This window comes from Lupinus angustifolius, chromosome LG09, assembly GCF_001865875.1.
Source record: "Lupinus angustifolius cultivar Tanjil chromosome LG09, LupAngTanjil_v1.0, whole genome shotgun sequence".
Classification (NCBI taxonomy): Eukaryota; Viridiplantae; Streptophyta; class Magnoliopsida; order Fabales; family Fabaceae; genus Lupinus; species Lupinus angustifolius.
The window spans coordinates 16940041-16956717 of record NC_032017.1 but is presented as its reverse complement, the minus strand read 5'-3'; the positions used below and the strand labels follow the sequence as shown (position 1 = coordinate 16956717).

The 16677-nt window shown below is 33.5% G+C and overlaps 1 protein-coding gene across 1 annotated transcript; it reads left to right on the top strand.

The window, feature by feature from the left end:
• Positions 679–1837, top strand: LOC109355995. Its single transcript, XM_019599309.1, has one exon. The coding sequence runs from the start codon at positions 864–866 to the stop codon at positions 1794–1796; it is 933 nt and encodes a 310-aa protein (XP_019454854.1). The 5' UTR covers positions 679–863; the 3' UTR covers positions 1797–1837.

Genomic DNA, 16677 nt, shown 5'->3' with positions numbered 1-16677 from the left:
TCTTATTTTATTATTCATTGTGTCATTCTTAATTTTTAATTTTTGTTTTTAAATAAGAACATTTAGTGGTTATTCTTAGTTAATAGAAAATAGAGAGGATGTATATATAAGGAAAAAAATATAGATGACGTAGAACAAATAAAAATAATATTTAGCAATATGAGAAAAATATATTAGTCTTATTTCATAATTGTAATAAATTATAAAATAATATTAAAATAAGAATGAATATTATATTTTATATATGAGAAACTATGTTTCGTTGCTGTGTCACAATGTAATGATGAAATAATGATTTCCTCTCACAGAAACAGAAACAATAGTACACCAAATCATTAATTCATTATAGTGCCTTCCTCAACTACTCCACATTAGTAACGTTATTAAAGATTTCAACATAAATGAAGAATCATTCAACTTAGTAAAAGATCATAATTCTCCAAAAGTTTATTAGTTAAATAAATTATTTTCTTCCAAGATGTAGTGAATAATAAACAATGTTGGACGCATAAATTATTTTCTCATTCGGCAAACAGTTACAGTTAAAATTCCCATGACCGTTCCATTAATTTTGCCAACACAAACTTCCAATCCATGATTTATTTCCCAAATTAAAACAGCCAGAAAATGCGATTGGTCAAATCATCAAATCCATGTAATAAAAGTCCACAACCAAATTCTATAAATGCAATCCTCTTTTCCACAATTTCACTTACTCTGTAAGTACACTCACTATCTTCTTCATCGTTTCTGTGCTCATTAGTTGTCAGAAATAGTTGAAAATTCCTCTCTGTTTTTTGTTATTACTTATTCCTACAACAAAAATATAAAACAACCTTAAATTCTATTCAACCGTCACAAACATGAAAACAGAGCAACATAACAAGAAACTATCATCTTCCAAAGCTATAATCCTCAGTATAGCGAAACCCGCGGCGTATTTTATCCTCCTCTTGCTAACTTACACCTTGGGTTACTTATCCGCTCCTTCTTCTCCAACTTCATCAGTATCATCACTCTCACCGAGTCATGTTTCTTCCACAATTTCCCGTGTTTCGAATTACACCTCCACCGAGCTTAAATCGTTCCGAGTCACGACTCAATGCTCAGATCCAATTCCTCCGGAGAAAATTCGCCAGACGGTGATCGACCGTGTCTTCGACGGTACTTCTCCGTTTCACAATTTCCCACCGGAACATGCCGTCGCGATACTGAAGCGAACCCCGAAGGTGAAGGGCTGGGGCTCAAACGGCGCCGTTTTTGAGAACCTAATCCGCAAGGTGAAGCCGCGAATCATCGTTGAGGTTGGAACGTTTCTTGGCGCTTCGGCGATTCACATGGCCGAGTTGACTCATCGGTTCGGTCTAAAAACTCAAATCCTCTGCATAGATGATTTTCGCGGCTGGACCGGGTTCAGGGAGCAATTTAAAAACATAGCTATGTTAAATGGTGACGTTTTACTTTACTACCAGTTTCTACAGAACGTTGCGTTTTTTAATCACACCGGGTCGGTTTTACCCTTACCGTTTTCAAGTGGATCAGCACTAGCGACGCTATGTGAGTGGGGAGTTTTTGCTGACCTTGTGGAAATTGATGCAGGTCATGACTTTTTATCGGCTTGGGTTGATGTAAATCGGGGTTTCCGAATCCTCCGACCCGGTGGGGTTATTTTCGGGCATGACTATTTCACTGGTGCAGATAATAAAGGGGTTAGAAGAGCCGTTGATTTGTTTGCTCAAATTCATAATCTAAAGGTAAGAGTGGATGGTCAACATTGGGTTATTCATACCACTTAAGTTCATTGGCTCTGCTTCTGGGTGCAGACACAAGCTTTTTGCTTATTTGATATATATGTACTAACTTTTAAATCAAAATAAAAAAAAAAAGTAATACAAATGAATTATGATTGATACAATTAAAAAAAATTATACTCACATATATGTATATTAAATCAATTTATTATTTCATTTTATATCTTTAAGTAGTGGAACGTGATGAAAGTTGAAAGCTACACTTCAAACCTCCAAGGTCAAGAAAAGAAATATAAGAAATATAAGTTGATATGATTTTTGGGGTGTGTAATAAAAGGGTCAACTTGAGGATACAAGTTGTGATTTCCACTCTTTTTTCATTTATTCTCTACTCTTCATCACTCAATGTCAACCTTCTATTTCACAACTTTATGCTCCTTTAAATTTATTTATGATAGTTACTTGCCTTATGGTCGAAGGATACTGCATTTGACTCGCCCTAAATGTATAATCTCTTTGGTTTCCTAGACAAAAAAATCATAATATTAAAAAGACGTTATCATGGAAATTTTACCCATTTTCATATTGATAGATTTTGCGAGATACTTTATAATATATATTTGCAACACAAATGATGAAATGCATTTATGAAAAGGTTTTGTGATCTTATTTTCTTCATTCCTTTTAAAAACTTAATTCCCATGAAATAATAATGTTAGTACTTCTAAATCTAGTAATTGTAACAATATATTAATTGATCAATTAAGTGATAGATCAAAAGTATATATGTATATTCTTATGTTCTTTACATACTTTAAAACTCTTCTACTTTAGAAAATACAAATCTCACATTTCTTCTTGGAATAGATGACTTCATAAATCAAGAGATTGATAATGTAATTATTTCAATGTTTGTTTTTATATATAAAAAATTACAATGAAGCTAAGATTTATTAAGATGTGTGGAGAAAAATGTAATTCTTCCTATTAGATTCGTTAACCGATTAATACTCGATAATTGATTAACCATACTTGATAATCGATTAACCAGACTGTTTATATAGTTAATATACTTTCTATTTTTAGAAGTTCAGTTAGTTGGTTTGTGGCTATAAATAGCAAGTGTATTATTTCAATGATATAACTCATTCATTCTCTCTTTGTAATATCTTCTCTTTCCTCAATCAACGCAATATATACATACTTCTCTATTCTACATCTATCTTCATTCACTTTCATTCTTTCTTGTAAGTTCAACAGTGGTATCAAGAGCACTTGATTTCAATCTTGGATCTGCGGAAAGGAGGAAAACATCACCATGACCAACAATAGTGGATTTACCATGCCACTACCAATTCTTGATGGAAAGAACTACGAAAGATGGCACATCCAGATGAGGGTGCTCTTTGGTTATCAAGAGGTGCATGAGGTAGTGCAACATGGTTATCATATGGTTTATGATGATGCCACAGAAGCTCAGAGAGCAGTTTATAGAGAATACAAGAGAAATGACTGCAATGCACTGTTTATGATTCATCAATGTGTGGATGAATCAAATTTCAAAAAGATTTCCATTGCCAAGACTGATAAATAAGCATAGGACAATCTTGAGAAGGGCTATGCAGGAGTTGAAAAAGTCAAGAAGGTGAAATTGTAGACACTAAGAAGGGAGTATGAACTTTTGTAGATGAAGGATGGTGACACTATACAAGACTACTTCACCAAGATCAGATCTTTAACAAATCAAATGAAGGGGGTGTGGTGAAGTGATGAGGGTTCAGTTGGTGGTTGAGAAGGTGTTAAGAACATTAACCTCCAAGTTTGATCATATAGTAGTTGCTATAGAGGAGTCTAAGGATCTTGACACCTTCAAAATTGAGGAATTGTAGAGTTCTTTGGAGGCACATGAGCAAAGAATAAATGAAAGGAATCAAGACAAGAATCATGATCAAGCCCTTCAAGCTCAATCAAAAAGAAGGTTTTCTAGTCAGAGCAATTTCCAAAAGAAATTCAAAGGCAGATGGAAGAATGATAAGGGAAAGTATGAAGGAATCAAACAAGATTATGGTTCAAACTCTTCATATAAATTCACCGGGCAAGATCATGCAGTTAGAAGAAACATGAAGAAGCTTGACAAAAGGAAAATACAATGCTCCAATTGTAATAACCTTGGTCACTATGCATCTGAATATAGATTCAAGAATAATAGTAATGGACCAGAGGTTGATGCAAGAATGGCTCAAGAAGATGAGTCTCATGAGGAACAAATGTTACTTATGGATACAACTGAAAAGGAGAATGTCAAAAGTGATTGATGGAATCTTGACACTGGCTGCTCTAATCACATGACATGACACAAGGAATAGTTTATGAGTCTTGATGAGATTGCCAAGAGTAAGGTGAAGTTTGCAAATCATAGTTTCATTGATGCTAAAGGAATTGGAGACATCTCAATCCAAGGAAAGATGGAAAACACTCATACTTCCACAATGTGTTGTATGTTCCTAAGATGAGAAACAATTTGCTTAGTCTTGGTCAATTTCTTGAAAAATGATACACTATGACTATGAAAGATTGGGTTCTCATGGTTTTGGATGGTGATAGGAATATGATCTTGATGGTTCCCCTATCCAGCAATAGAACCTTCAAGATTGGAATCCAAGTGAATGATCACAATTTCTTGTTGTCCAAGACTGCACATGAAAGTCGGACTTGGCATCAAAGGTATGGTCATTTGAACTTCAAGAGTCTTGATCTATTGAGTAGAATTGGCATGGTAGTTGGCATGCCATTAAGGGTGGAAACAGGCCACACCAGACTAGGTTTTGCCTTAAACAGGCTGAGCCTATACATCATATAGGAGTCAGAGTCTGGTCTGTTAGACAGTTTAAAAAAAATTCAAAGCCTAAACCTGACCTGTTTAAAAGTCTAGTATGACCTCTTAGCTTGTTTAAAGGTCTGATATATAATATGGTCAAGAAATAGCCCATTATGTCTATATTTGAATGGGCTAATATGCCTACTTTTGGCTAGGCACATCTAACTCTAATAATAAAAAAATATTTTTGTATTTATATTTATATTAAAATTACATATATAATAATATTACTTATATTAAAATAGTATAATTTCAAAAAATTTAGATAATATAACTAAATAGGTCAGTTTGTTAGGCTTAATAGGCCTTTCAGATGGCCTAGAGTCTGACCTGTTAAGCTAAATAGGTTTTTTAAAAAGCCTGAGTCAGACTTGTTCACAAAAAAACATGTCTTGGTCTAACCTATTATAGGCCATGTAATAGGCCCCTGATAGGCGACTTAGCCTGTTTCCACCCTTACCTGCCATCTATTAGAACTCCTACTAAGTTATGTGGTGAGTGTCTGACAATCAAACAAACAAGAAATTCATTTGCTGCTCATGTGCCAACCAAGTCAACAAGACCTCTTGAGTTGATATATTGAGATATGTATGGACCTTTTGAGGAGAACTCACTAGGAACAACAAATATTTTGTGACTTTCATATATGATTTCACAAGTAAGGCATGAATGTCTCTCATCAAAAGGAAGAGTGACGTGTTTATCACTTTCCTCAGTTTTTCAAGGCTTAAGTAGAAAGACAAAATGAGCTTAAATTGAAGTCCTTAAGAACCAATGGTGGTGGAGAATATACCTCAGTTGAATGGAATGAATTTTGTGACAAAGAGGGGTTGATACATGAAGTAATTGCACCTTACACTCCATAACACAATGGCACAATAGAAAGACAAAACATGACTATCTTAAACATGGCTAGAAGCATGCCAAAGACAAAGAAACTACCCAAGATGTTCTGGGGAGAAGTTGTCTCAACAACTATGTACATCTTGAATAGATGTCCCACAAATAGACTTGAAGAAATCATCCCTGAAGAAGCATGTACATGCATGAAACCAAGTATCAGCCATCTCAGGATTTTTGGTTCAATTTGCTACAAACACGTTCCCGAGGCACACAAAAAAGAAGCTTGACGACAAAAAGTGAAAAACTGATCTTATTTGGGTGTAACTCTACAGGGGCAAGCAGACTCTATAATTCTGCCACTTAGAGGATTATGTTGAGCAAAGATGTGAAAATAGATGAAACACAATGTTGGGAGTGGACTGATAATGGTAATGATCAGAGAAAGCATACTATGATGCACATTGATGATGAAGCTGAGAAACAACCAGTTGTGGCAGATACTCAATAGGGAAGTAGATCTCAAATAGTGAGGCATATACTGAACAAGGAAGAAAATCTCATATGGCCTTGCTACCTGAAATTGATCCTGTGAATTTTGATAAGGCAGTAAAGGAGAGTTAATGGTTGGAAGCTATGAAAGAAGAGCTCAGGTCCATTGAGAAGAATCAAACATGGCAACTAACTCAATTACTAGTAGATAAGAAAGCAATTGATGTAGAGCTGAGTATGGAGTGTACATAAGGGACTCAAACATATAGATGAATTGATAGTGGTATGCCTCAATGTTCATGATCTATTAGTGACTAGTAGCAACATTGAAGAAATTGGCGCATTCAAAGAAGATATGAAAGCCGAGTTTGAGATGAGTGACTTGGAAAATCTATCCTACTTCCTTGGGATAGAATTCACATGAACCAAGGCTTGAATCTTCATGCATCATAAAAAATACACATATGATGTGTTGAAAAGATTTCAGATGGAATGTTGCAATTCAGCTTCTATACCTACTGAAGTTGGTAATCAAATTGATGCACTTGAAGAAGATTCAATGGTGGACAAAAAAAATTTAGATAATATAACTAAATAGGTCAGTTTGTTAGGCTTAATAGGCCTTTCAGATGGCCTAGAGTCTGACCTGTTAAGCTAAATAGGTTTTTTAAAAAGCCTGAGTCAGACTTGTTCACAAAAAAACATGTCTTGGTCTAACCTATTATAGGCCATGTAATAGGCCCCTGATAGGCGACTTAGCCTGTTTCCACCCTTACCTGCCATCTATTAGAACTCCTACTAAGTTATGTGGTGAGTGTCTGACAATCAAACAAACAAGAAATTCATTTGCTGCTCATGTGCCAACCAAGTCAACAAGACCTCTTGAGTTGATATATTGAGATATGTATGGACCTTTTGAGGAGAACTCACTAGGAACAACAAATATTTTGTGACTTTCATATATGATTTCACAAGTAAGGCATGAATGTCTCTCATCAAAAGGAAGAGTGACGTGTTTATCACTTTCCTCAGTTTTTCAAGGCTTAAGTAGAAAGACAAAATGAGCTTAAATTGAAGTCCTTAAGAACCAATGGTGGTGGAGAATATACCTCAGTTGAATGGAATGAATTTTGTGACAAAGAGGGGTTGATACATGAAGTAATTGCACCTTACACTCCATAACACAATGGCACAATAGAAAGACAAAACATGACTATCTTAAACATGGCTAGAAGCATGCCAAAGACAAAGAAACTACCCAAGATGTTCTGGGGAGAAGTTGTCTCAACAACTATGTACATCTTGAATAGATGTCCCACAAATAGACTTGAAGAAATCATCCCTGAAGAAGCATGTACATGCATGAAACCAAGTATCAGCCATCTCAGGATTTTTGGTTCAATTTGCTACAAACACGTTCCCGAGGCACACAAAAAAGAAGCTTGACGACAAAAAGTGAAAAACTGATCTTATTTGGGTGTAACTCTACAGGGGCAAGCAGACTCTATAATTCTGCCACTTAGAGGATTATGTTGAGCAAAGATGTGAAAATAGATGAAACACAATGTTGGGAGTGGACTGATAATGGTAATGATCAGAGAAAGCATACTATGATGCACATTGATGATGAAGCTGAGAAACAACCAGTTGTGGCAGATACTCAATAGGGAAGTAGATCTCAAATAGTGAGGCATATACTGAACAAGGAAGAAAATCTCATATGGCCTTGCTACCTGAAATTGATCCTGTGAATTTTGATAAGGCAGTAAAGGAGAGTTAATGGTTGGAAGCTATGAAAGAAGAGCTCAGGTCCATTGAGAAGAATCAAACATGGCAACTAACTCAATTACTAGTAGATAAGAAAGCAATTGATGTAGAGCTGAGTATGGAGTGTACATAAGGGACTCAAACATATAGATGAATTGATAGTGGTATGCCTCAATGTTCATGATCTATTAGTGACTAGTAGCAACATTGAAGAAATTGGCGCATTCAAAGAAGATATGAAAGCCGAGTTTGAGATGAGTGACTTGGAAAATCTATCCTACTTCCTTGGGATAGAATTCACATGAACCAAGGCTTGAATCTTCATGCATCATAAAAAATACACATATGATGTGTTGAAAAGATTTCAGATGGAATGTTGCAATTCAGCTTCTATACCTACTGAAGTTGGTAATCAAATTGATGCACTTGAAGAAGATTCAATGGTGGACAAAACAATGTATAGGCAGATAATATGGTGCCTAAGGTATGCATGCAATACATGACCAAACATAGCATATGGAGTGTGGGTTGTGATTAGGCATATGGAGACACCAACGAAGTCTCATCTACTTGCAGTCAAGAGATTACTCATATATGTGAAGGGAACCATTGATTTTGCCTTGTTGCTACCCAACAAACCCAACAGTCTCAATCAAATTATGCTTGGCTTTAGTGATGCTGATTAGCGTGGAGACAAGAGTGACAGGAAGAGCACAACATGTTATGTGTTTATGCTAGGCGATGCTTCAATCTCTTGGTGCTCAAAGAAGTAAGATGTGATAGCTATATGTTCATGTGAAGCAAAATACATTTTTGTTTGTATGGCTACTTGCCAAGCTTTATGGTTGGAGAAATTACTTGAAGAATTAAAGCTAAAGAATGAAAAGGAATGCTTGTTGTTGATGGTTGACAACAAGTCAACAATAAATCTTGCAAAGAATCCAGTGGCACATGGGAGAAGCAAACACATTGAAACAAGATTTCACTTCCTAAGAGATCAAGTGAGTAGAGGAAGGTTAAAATTGGAATTTTGCAAATCTGAAAGACAATTTGCAGATACTCTAACTAAACCATTGAAGAAGGAAAGGTTTCAAGAACTTAGACATAAGCTTGGAGTCATTAGTCTAGCCAGTTCGAATTAAGGGAGAGTGTTGAGAAAAATGTAATTCTTCCTGCTAGACTCGTTAATCAATTAATACTCGATAATCGATTAACCAGACTGTTTGTATAGTTAGGATATTTTCTATTTTTAGAAGTTTAGTTAGTTGGTTTGTGGCTAGAAATAGCAAGTGTATTGTTTCAATAATATAACACATTCATTCTCTTTTTGTAATATCTTTCTCTCTTTGTAATATCTTTTCTTTCCTCAATCAAAGCAATATACACATACTTCTCTATTCTACATCTATCTTCATTCACTTTCATTCTTTCTTGTAAGTTCAACAAGATGAAACAACAAAAGAGAGGAACTCGACCAAACAAAGGAGTGGGTCCTCCATCCTAAGTGCCCATTGTCTTATAACATTATGAGATAAATCTATGATTTCTAAGGCTTCTGATATAACACGCAACACCTCTAGATAGATTTTCCTACAACCTGTGTCCCATGCAAATAAAGGCCCTCTAACAACAAGCAAGTACCCTTGTTGTCCTTACATATATGACCTCCTTCTTGCTTAGCTATTCGCCTATTCCAGCCATAAAATTTCCAATCTCGTCTATAATGACAACAAAAATAACCCATCATATTATGGCTTCCTGCATATTACTCCTTTCATCCTTATTATAAGATATATCCTACAAAGTTATAATGGTCCTTTTTATAGGATACTTTTTATTTTATATGTAACATTTTTTCCACATGTGCTTATATTAATAACTTTGCTTATCTCTGCATTTTTTGTTACCATTGAGACTATAAATTAGTGAGCAATATTAACTGATGGTAACATCATAATCTTATAATACTTTTAAAAAAATCAATAAAGAAATTACTCTTATTAGTATGTACAATTTCATTAGAAGTGTCATATTAGACAAAATCGAGTAATTAGCTTAACAGGGGAAAATAGTATAACATCACTTGAATAAAAACACTAAATAATTATGAGTATTAAAATTTCAACTATATCATCAGAAATTCCATATGGATTAGAGAAAGGGTGTCCCTCTTTATTGATCGACTAAGAACAAGGATCATCCCCCTATATTAGAGATAGTAACTTTTCTTTCTCCTTTTGCTTTTAAGGGTAAAAGTATTAGTTCATTATAAATAATAAAAGTTTCATAACATGTTTTCCTTTTTTGTTTTTTTAGCATTTGTTTTCTTAGTAATAAAGAAGATTGGTACTTATTGAGTAGAGAGGAAATAAATGTAGTTGGTCCTATCGTAATTTTTTCTCCTCACATAGAAAATGAGAGTGAGAGCTTAAAGAGAAAGAAAACACATCTTTTTTTCCCCCTAAAACTAATCAACACAAAAATTTACTCTATTTTTTTTCCTTCCACTTTTCTTTTTTCATCTATTTCTCTCTTCTATCCAATCAATAGGCCCATGTGCATCAAAATAATCCCACTTGGATGAAAGACTTTGTCTCTAAGAAATTACCTTGTTATTGGGCCTTAACGGTTTTATTTAAACCACTATTCTGCTGTAGCAGCCATCAATCATAATTTTGAGTTTTCTGAATTTCCTTTCACAGTTTTCCTATTAGATAGAATTCATGGGAAGCTGACTAGATTAATCTTCACTTCTACCAATCACAAATGAGATAAACATCAGATATTAATAACTAATCTCAAATAACATAAACAAAAGATATTTATAAGTTTAAATCTTAGAAAGATTATTATCTAATACCTAGCTAACTAATTTTCAATTAATATAATATTTATTTCTGACTAAATCATAATTAAATAAAACATGCCTTAAATAATAGAAAAACGTAATGATCAAAGACAATGTTAATGAAAGCACAATTGGTAGATAATTGAATTGCTTAAATATAATATCATATATTTCATCCTTGTTTTTTGTATGAGAAAAAACTATGGATAAAGAAGTGGTTATCTCTATGCCTGAGTTACGAACACATAAAAACCTTCATATCAAATTTTATCTCTAAAATTCTATCTTTAACTTCTTACTGCCATTTGACACCACTCCCCAATAGTCCTAGATAATTTTTATAAGCAAAATATATTAAAAAGACACAAGGAAAACCCAATTACAATTTACAGAAAAAAAACAATACATGTAATCGGGTCAATACATTATTGAGCAAATGTGTCAGAAAAAGGAACCTAGATTTTTAGAAAACCAAAATAAATTTAATTTGAATCAAATCCATAATCTGAATGAATATAACTTTCCACTCTTTAATGATTGTCTCATTCCTTATATTCTAGATTGTTTGAGTCTTTTAGAAACTTTGCCTCACCAAATTCAGTTTTGTTGCAACCAAATTCCTTGCCAAAGCGTGAAAACATGTTCTAATGACTGTTGTTGTCGTGAATCTGAGCCCCCTTGACTATTATACCATTTCGGGCCCAAAAGGTTGGAGGAAACACATTCTTTAAATATGGACATATTTTATCGTATTCAAACCATATATATAATTAATAGGTGAAAAGAATCAAAATTCATTTCCTTGTCTTGTCATAATCATGTTGCTGTAATTCCAATAACCAAAAACATGTATAAAAATGTATGTGAAAATTTTGGTTGGATTAAGTGGAAAAATTTGGGTCCATGTATTTTAGCATATAGGTAAAGTTTTTATAAAAAGTAAAGATAATAAAAAATCACATAATATTTCTTCCGTCCTTATTTATTAGAAATTTATAAGAAATTCAAACATATTATGAAAATCAGGTAAAAGTAGTTGTAACTTCAAATTTATAAGAAATATATTAAGATTCCAAAATTACTTTTTTTTGTTAGCATGAGGGTACCAACTCCCAAAGGAGAGTACTCTAGCATATTTTTAGGTAAATACATAGGTATATAATTAAATGGAATCAAATCTCTACATCTATTCAAAGGAGACTCCATCACATAAGTGTCTACTTCCATATATATAATGAGATATATTTGTCATGAATAGAAAATGAAGGATACAAATAAGATAAATACAAATTAAACTAATTAACCCCAGATAAGGTTTATATTAAAACAGTCATGCCTGGTTCATGAGTCTATATATGCACACGTGGTTTATGTATCAACATCCGTAACTTATTAGCTAACTTATAAGTTTTTCAGTCAACTTACAAGCTTCTAATTTTAGGTTTCTAACTTGCAAGTAGTCCAAAATAGTAGTCTTTGCTCAAGGAGCTATGAAATTAGTACTGAGACTACATGTCTGTCCCAAATCAATCAATCGTATAAAAATAAATTAATTATTGATGTTATAGTGATCGACTAAAAATATTCATGTAAGGTCGAAAATTTAAATAGTCATAGAGTAATGAATACTCTTAATTATATACACACAAAAAGTTCACTATCTTAGCCAAGTACAAATTATTACTACTATATATATATTATAGATATATAGTGCCTTTGCTAATGAATGAATGATTTAAACATTTCATATCCATAAAAGCTGATCAGTTATCAATGCTGTGTTAATGTGTGTGGTGGTTTGTGGGCTTTCCTTCTGCAACAGGAACGCTGCATTCACATGTTTCTGTCTTCTGATTAATGTCTCGTCGTACCATCATAATGAAAATTAAAAATAATGCAGAACATATCACTCCACTGGGTCCTACCACATAAGCTGTATGTTCCAATTTGCAAAATTCTGGAGTTTAATATCAATTTATTCAACGTATAATGCTCTTTTATATTAATAATTCATATATTAATTATCATTTCCACTTATATAAAAGTAGTATATACATAAACAATAGACTAATTGTTTAAACAATATTAAACTCATTTTCACTAAAACAATGTACATATGTTACACTCATTTAATTTATTATCTCACCTTTTGCAAACAAAACAAGAGCCACTTATATTATCAAATTCGCGTGTAAATCGTCCTTGCAGAATGTGTAATCATCACATGTTTTTCTACTGCCTTTATCAGTCGAGGTCAGAACTTGAGAGATCTTGTCATTCCTTCCAATTTTCATGGGCAATAAATAAATAATAATAGTTGTACACCCATTTTTATTCATGTAGCTCCCATTTGCCTAGTTATTATAATAGCAGTACAATAATGAATGATAAGGCATTGATTGTAGAATAATAAAAACTAATACAATAAAAGTTACAACATTAGCCTTCATTTGATTTTGGTAACTTTAACAAGAAAGAAAATAAGAGGAGAGAATAAGGAGAAAGTTCCCATTTTTTTTCTCTTTGGTAGACAAGAGAAATAGGGAAGAGAGAAAAAAGTATGGTAGGTCCCACATCAATTTTCTTCTCCTCCCATCACCGAAGAAAGTTGGAAGGTGAGTTGAGATTTTTGAAATTACAATTATACCCTTACTTTTGTAAACTAATAACAATCCTAAAACAATAAAAAAACATAATATAATATGGATTTTATTGTCTATAAAATAAATATCATATTTCTTTCTTCCTTCTTTCTATTCTCTTTCTCTTCAATCAAACAACTTTTAAAATCCATTTCGTTTCTCACCACTTTATCTCTACTCACATTCTTTCTTCATATCTTCTCTCCTTCCATTTTCTTTTATCAACCAAATGCAACATTAATGTTTCTTTTGGTCGAGAAAAAAAAATAAGAAAAGAGAAATACGTGAGAAAGAGAGTGAAAAAAGAGAAAGAGAAATATTAAAATAGTTAAGTTTTTTGTTAGTTGGTTAGTTAATTTGGTTATGGTATTTAGTGTTTTCTTCCCTTTATATAGATGACTCAATGTAACTTTGTAAAATTCAATAACATTTTTCATTCTTTCTTGTTCATCAAGAAGATCTCTATTATTCATAGTTCCTACCATTTTAACATTGTATCATAGCAATAATTATCTCGTTCATGACATTTGCGCCTCCATTTTCATCCATTTCATCCTCTTCTTTCTCCATCTTGCTTCCATCTTGTGTATTTGTTTCGGGTTTTCGCAGTGTCAAATCAACCAAGACAATCATGTTCTTTATCAAAAATTTCAAGTACCTCAACCATATCATATTTGTGTATCACACTATAATCTGTTAGTTTAATGTTGTTCTTGCAATAGTATTTGGCTGAAGTTCCGGTAGTTTCTTGTAAAATTCTTTTGTCGAATTCTTCATTAGAAGATTATGAAGTTTATTCTTAGAGATATCTTTTCTGTTGCTAATCATAGGGATTCTACTTATCCCAAAAGAATCAAAATTACCTTGTTCAGATTTGCCTAAATTAGACACTCCTAGTGCCTCATTCTGTCTTAAATTGATGATATCCATGAAAGAGATATGAGCATCAAACACAGTGAATGAAATTGAAGGCGATGATCTTCATCATCAAAGCATAAGAACAAAGAGAACAACGACGAAGGAGAGAGCAAACTGAATATGAAATAATGCATCTTGATTTCTATATTATTGAAATGAATTAACCAAAAGAATTACAGATGAATATATAGGAAAAGTAAAGCCAATAACTACTCTAACAGATTGACACCAAACTTGAACAGAAAAACAGACTTTCCTAAAGAGGAAAAACAGAAAAACCAGAAAAACCAGAAAAAGAATTCTAAAAATAGAAAGAAATGGCAAATCACAGATTTATCTTCAATTGACTTGATCAAGGGGATCATGTGGCTGTTTTATCATCCCCACAAGCTAGAATGTGAATGTTGGACATTCCAAGCTTGGATGTTAGAGAATGAAAGGGGACATTAGGAAGAGCCTTGGTTAAGCAATCTACAAGTTGATTAGTAGTGGAAATAGGTAGAAGATGGATCACACCTTCTTGGACTCTTTCTCTAATAGAGTTACAATTAATCTCTATGTGTTTAGTTCTTTCATGAAACACGGGATTGACAACAATATGAAGAGCAGACTGATTATCACAATAGATCATGATAGGGGTGACATTAGTGACTTGCAAATCAGGGAGAAGAAAACTCAACCACCTTGCCTCACAACCTGCCATGGCCAACGCACGATATTCTACCTCTGCATAGGACCTAGAGACTGTTCTCTGCCTAAACCTTTCAAGAATCTAATGACATAGTCATTCTCCCTATAGGATTTGATAATGGGAATTAAGTGGTAGTGACACTTGATCTCACATAAGCAAGATGGTATGGGTCTAAAATTGTCAAGTTATTGCCATAGATTCTTTAATTGGGTATAATATGCATTGATGGAAAGGGTTCCCTGTCTCATGCCATACAATTCTTCTTGCAACTCACAAATTCGAAATTCATTGCCTTGATAGTATCTTTCGCTGAGGTCATTCCAAACCTCATAAGCTGTTTCCAACCAGAGAACAGAAGGGGCTATAGAGGGATCTAAGGTTTGGTTTATCCAGGATAGGACAAGGGTGTTGCATCTATCCCAAATTAGGAACAAAGGTTGGTCTGGTAAAGGCTTGGGTAAGGTACCATCAATAAATTGTAGTTTGTTTTTTGTTTTCAAAGCCATTGACATGGCTTTCGACCAGTTGTGGTAATTCTTTCCAGTTAAAGGAACCAAAACCAACATTATTCCTGGGTTTTCATTGGGATGCATATAGAAGGGGCTAGACGGGTCATTCATAAGGTTCGTGGCCATGGAAAAAGGTCTTGAAGAAAGTTGAGAGGAAGAAGATGGAAAAACAGAAGCAACGAGAGGCTAAGGTAAAAGGGATAAAATGAAGAAAAAGGGATTGCGCAGTAGAGCTTTACTTTCTAAAGCTTTGATACCATCTTAAATTGATGGTATCCATGAAAGAGATATGAGCATCAAACATAGTGAATGAAATTTAAGGCAATGATCTTCATCATCAAAGCATAAGAACAAAGAGAACAACAACGAAGGAGAGAGCAAAATGAATATGAAATAATGCCTCTTGATTTCTATATTATTGAAATGAATTAACCAGAAGAATTACAGATGAATATATAGGAAAAGTAAAGCCAATAACTACTCTAACTGATTGGCACCAAACTTCAACAGAAAAACAGACTTTCCTAAAGAGGAAAAACAGAAAAACCAGAAAACAGAAAAACCAGAAAAAGAATTCTAAAAATAGAAAGAAATGGCAAATCACAGATTTATCTTCAATTGACTTGATCAATGGAATCATGTGGCTGTTTTATCATTCTGCACCATCGTTCGATTTATAGTTTCCTTATCATGGATTATCAAGATTATGTTTGCTAAACAAAATTTACCACTTGAGCTAGAGAGGAAGCACCATGAGTTCTTGATCAAACACCAACTTGGGCTGCTGTGTTCACTGTTGTTATTTTGGTTACCTTGGAGAAGTGCAAAAGATGGCTCTTGAAGCACCACTAAAGGTTAAATATGAGCTTACTTGACGGGAATGAAAGCATCAATGCAAATAGCATCAATATGGGAAAATTAAGGGGCTTCCTATACATATTTTGTGTATCTTCTTTCGACCTCGTTAGAATGTGCATGATGCCTTAGTTGTATTTCAGATAGCTTTTGTAGTATAACCCACAAATTCAAGAAGTATCAAGAAAGATAAAGAAGACAAACCAACTAGTGAAATTACCTCTAATATGCCTACCCTCAATTACCTTAATTCTTCATACTCTATTTCTTACCCCTCTCACATACATAACATCATTATAGTATATTTTCATATCTTTGAAACAACATAATAGGATCAAGATTAATGTCCATTTTATTTTCTCTCTTTCATCTATTATAGTTGGTTTGGTTGGTTAAGCTTCTGTCAAAATAAATGGTTAAACTTTGGATGAAGTTGCTTCTGCCTATGGTGGTTAAGCGTTAATGTTTTTTCACATTCAGATTTCA

What these genes read in the sequence shown, in the direction of transcription:
- LOC109355995 (XM_019599309.1), top strand. Translation starts at nt 864, where the DNA reads ATGAAAACAGAGCAACATAACAAGAAACTATCATCTTCCAAAGCTATA.